Below are 3,154 nucleotides of genomic sequence, written 5' to 3'. Positions count from 1 at the left end.
GCTTGATTACGTCCACAATCGGGCAAGTCGATATTTTGTAATTGACAGCAATCGGCTCGAGTAATGGCGGCAACCAATTATAATTGCACTCGATGTGCGAGTCAAAGAAGACTAACACGTCACCGGTAGCTGCACGTGCGCCCGCCAAGCGTGCCGCTATCAGACCAGAACGTTCGGGTAAACGTATGATGGTGACGAGGCCGTCGAAGTGCTCCGATACATATTCCTCAAGTTGAGCTTTCAGGTACTCACGATCACTGCTGTCGTCGACGATTACAATTTCGTGCAGCAATTCAGGTGGCGTTCGGTTCACAATGCTGTGTAGAGTGCGCTGCAAAACGCTGATGTGTTCGTTGTAGAAAGGAATGACAACGCTGGTGGACGGTAGTTTGGCGAGGTACTTGATGTGTCGACAACTGTTTGCGAGAGAAATTTAATTAATACGTGCCCACATGCAAGAAAAAAGATTATACAAAATCTTCTGTCGCTTTAACAGCTCTGGCCAAGCTATTGCCTGTTCACATCTTTTGAACGAGCTGCGTTCTGTTACTATTATATGAAGATAAAGTTTTCTCTAAGAAAGTGTAAAGACAATGGCCTTAGCCTAGTTAAAGAAGTCTTAAGCCGATTGTCATTGAAAATCAAGTGAGTTCCGGGATTCCCGAAATGAACTACTTTACTGTTACCAAATCTGTTCAAATTTATTTAAAAGCGTTAAATCAAATTATTGGTCCGCCTAACAAAGCTTCAGCCGCACCTTCAGGGTAAAAACCGTCTGAAAAGGAAGTGCTAAATGATTTCTATCTCTGTACCATGCAAAGCTCCTAATAATGCCTGTTAATATTGGTTTTAAGAACCTCAGAAAGCAACGTGTAATTTCCACCCTATGCCATGAAAGTCTCCAGTTAAGTTCACCTAGTTTAGCTAGCTGCTCCAGCCTTCAGCTCAGTTTGGACTCAGCGTTCCGTACCCTGCCTTAAATCCCATCGCTAGTTATGTCCGAATCAATATATGTATCTAAAAGGACCCTTGTCATTATTGAACAGCAATGGAGATGAGACTCGCTTGTAGGAGAGAATCGAACAATGTATTTGTTCAGTAATTAGAGTATGACTAGTTTTGTACCAAGAAGATAAGATCCTTCAACTCAAGGTTGGTCTCCCTAAAACCTGTAGATGTTCAGCCAATTACAGTAAGTCTAAGGACTCGATTAGGTAAACAAAAGAATATGAAGGCGAACAAATTTGAAGCCGCGGACGTTTGTTCTAAATGTCCTCCAACAGCACTTTGCATTTATCTTTCCGCCACACACTTACCCTGGATCCCTAGCGTCCGGCACCGAACGATTCACCGATATTAAATCCGATAGCAGAGCATTGAAACCATTCTCCAACGACATGTTCTTTTCTAGCTCCTTCTGGTGCTCCTCGGTTATGTAGGCCGGCTCGCCATGTTCCCCCAACCCCTCGCGCTTCGCTTCACGTTCCACTAACTCATTATCTTCCCAATCTTTCTTCTCACCCACCGCTACTGGTACTTTAAATATCCCCTTCACAACTTTTCGCTTTTCCTCAACATTCTGTATAACTTCATTTCGAATAGCACTTTGCGATTGTGGTGGCGCGAACTCTCGCTTTTGTACGGGTGGTTTTGGTGGGCGTTGGGTGTTGATGCGCGCACGTGGCACAACTTCTGGCGTAACTGGATCACCATTAAAGTCCGTAACTTGGGTGGATGGCTCCGCGGTCCGTAACCGTCGTTCCACCAGTATTGAGGTGAAGAACGAGAGTATGAAAATTGAGATTACGAAAAAGATAAGCCTACGCACCAGGCGTTTCACTTGGCGTCGCCTCATTTTCACCATCTCAAAGAGGTAAAGAATAAAACTGAACACTTGGCGAAATCTATACACTGACCTATCTCCGTAATGGCAGACGCAACAAACGCTTTTGGACTGTTAGTATGTGTTGCGGAGCCTAGACGCTTGACTGTGAGTCTGCGACATATCGATTGATGTTCTTGCTGATAATTACAACTTGCGATACTATTTGCAATTAAACTGAGTGTGTCTGACAAGTTGACACAATGTTCCAACAATATAGATAACATTGTACATAAGTATGTATCTACATGTATACATATACATAATTTGACAGAAACCTGCGTGTGTGCCCAAAAGCTTTGTTAATAAACTGTGACTCGCATTAGACCGAAGCGTGAGGAGTTTATTTAAAATTCCAAATTAATTTATAATTATTTTATTAATTGCTTTCGATAAGAGTTTTTAGTTTCCGTCTAGGTAAGTACAGTGCGAGGCAGAGGTGCTGACATGAGGGGTATGCTGGTGAAGTTTTTATAGATTTTATAAAATCCTTCCAAAGCTGTTCATAGAAAAATTTTCAATAGAACATGGAACCTCTTACAAGCGTGTCACATTGGAACTCTTCGGACATCATTGAACCCATAATACTCTATGGTCGCCAGATGAGCGGGTAAACGGCTCGAGTTAAACGAATTATGCAATCATAGAAACGGAATAGTAGTATCCTATAGTACTGCTTATATTCTGATCATAAACAGACAATGAACTACATTAGACTTCCCAGCGCAGAATATAGAATCTCATATGTGTTTCTTAATAGACGTCGCCAAAATCTGTCGCATCCAACAAAACAGGGACCAGTGAAAATTTCGCTCGATGAACGAAAAGTACTGAGCTTTTTCAGTGTATTTATACACTAACAGGACACTCTGCTTTTGGCTGTAGGTTTAGAGCCCGCATAACGAGTTTTATAAAGGATCAAAAGTTAAAAAAAGAGGAAGTGGAAAATGCGTTTCAATTATCTGGAGGACTTTGACGCTGAAGTTATAACTGTGTAAATGGCTTTAACCCTTTGTTACCATTTGCTAAACCAGCCATCCAAAAAAATCAAAACTCAATTTTTCACAACTACTATTTGGTATAAATTAATAATAAAATAAAATTTTATTGTTTGGGCGTGGTCTACGGTATATTGGAATTGGTACGATATATTGTAGAAAGTCAGGGAAGGAGTAGTTATGTGGCATTTTTGGTTTTGCTTCTTCGGTCAAAAAAATCACATTCTCAGCTGAAATTACATTTCTATTCTTAACTACGTATGTAGTTGCAATA

General features: G+C 41.1%; 1 protein-coding gene across 1 annotated transcript; it reads right to left on the bottom strand.

The window, feature by feature from the left end:
- Positions 1–4: 4 nt before the first annotated feature.
- On the bottom strand, positions 5–1,855 carry LOC108354064 (N-acetylgalactosaminyltransferase 4-like; the record flags this gene model as incomplete). Its single annotated transcript, XM_017605258.1, has 2 exons — positions 1,317–1,855; positions 5–416 (listed from the first exon to the last, which is right to left on the bottom strand). Coding segments are annotated over exons 1-2 (951 nt in total), but the record flags the coding sequence as incomplete, so codon positions are not given.
- Between the last annotated feature and the right edge of the window lie 1,299 nt (positions 1,856–3,154).

Source organism: Rhagoletis zephyria, unplaced genomic scaffold (assembly GCF_001687245.7).
Source record: "Rhagoletis zephyria isolate East Lansing unplaced genomic scaffold, Rhagoletis_zephyria_1.1 Rzeph_scaffold_33138, whole genome shotgun sequence".
Classification (NCBI taxonomy): Eukaryota; Metazoa; Arthropoda; class Insecta; order Diptera; family Tephritidae; genus Rhagoletis; species Rhagoletis zephyria.
Note: the sequence above shows the minus strand (reverse complement) of the source record. Positions and strands in the feature narration are given on the sequence as shown.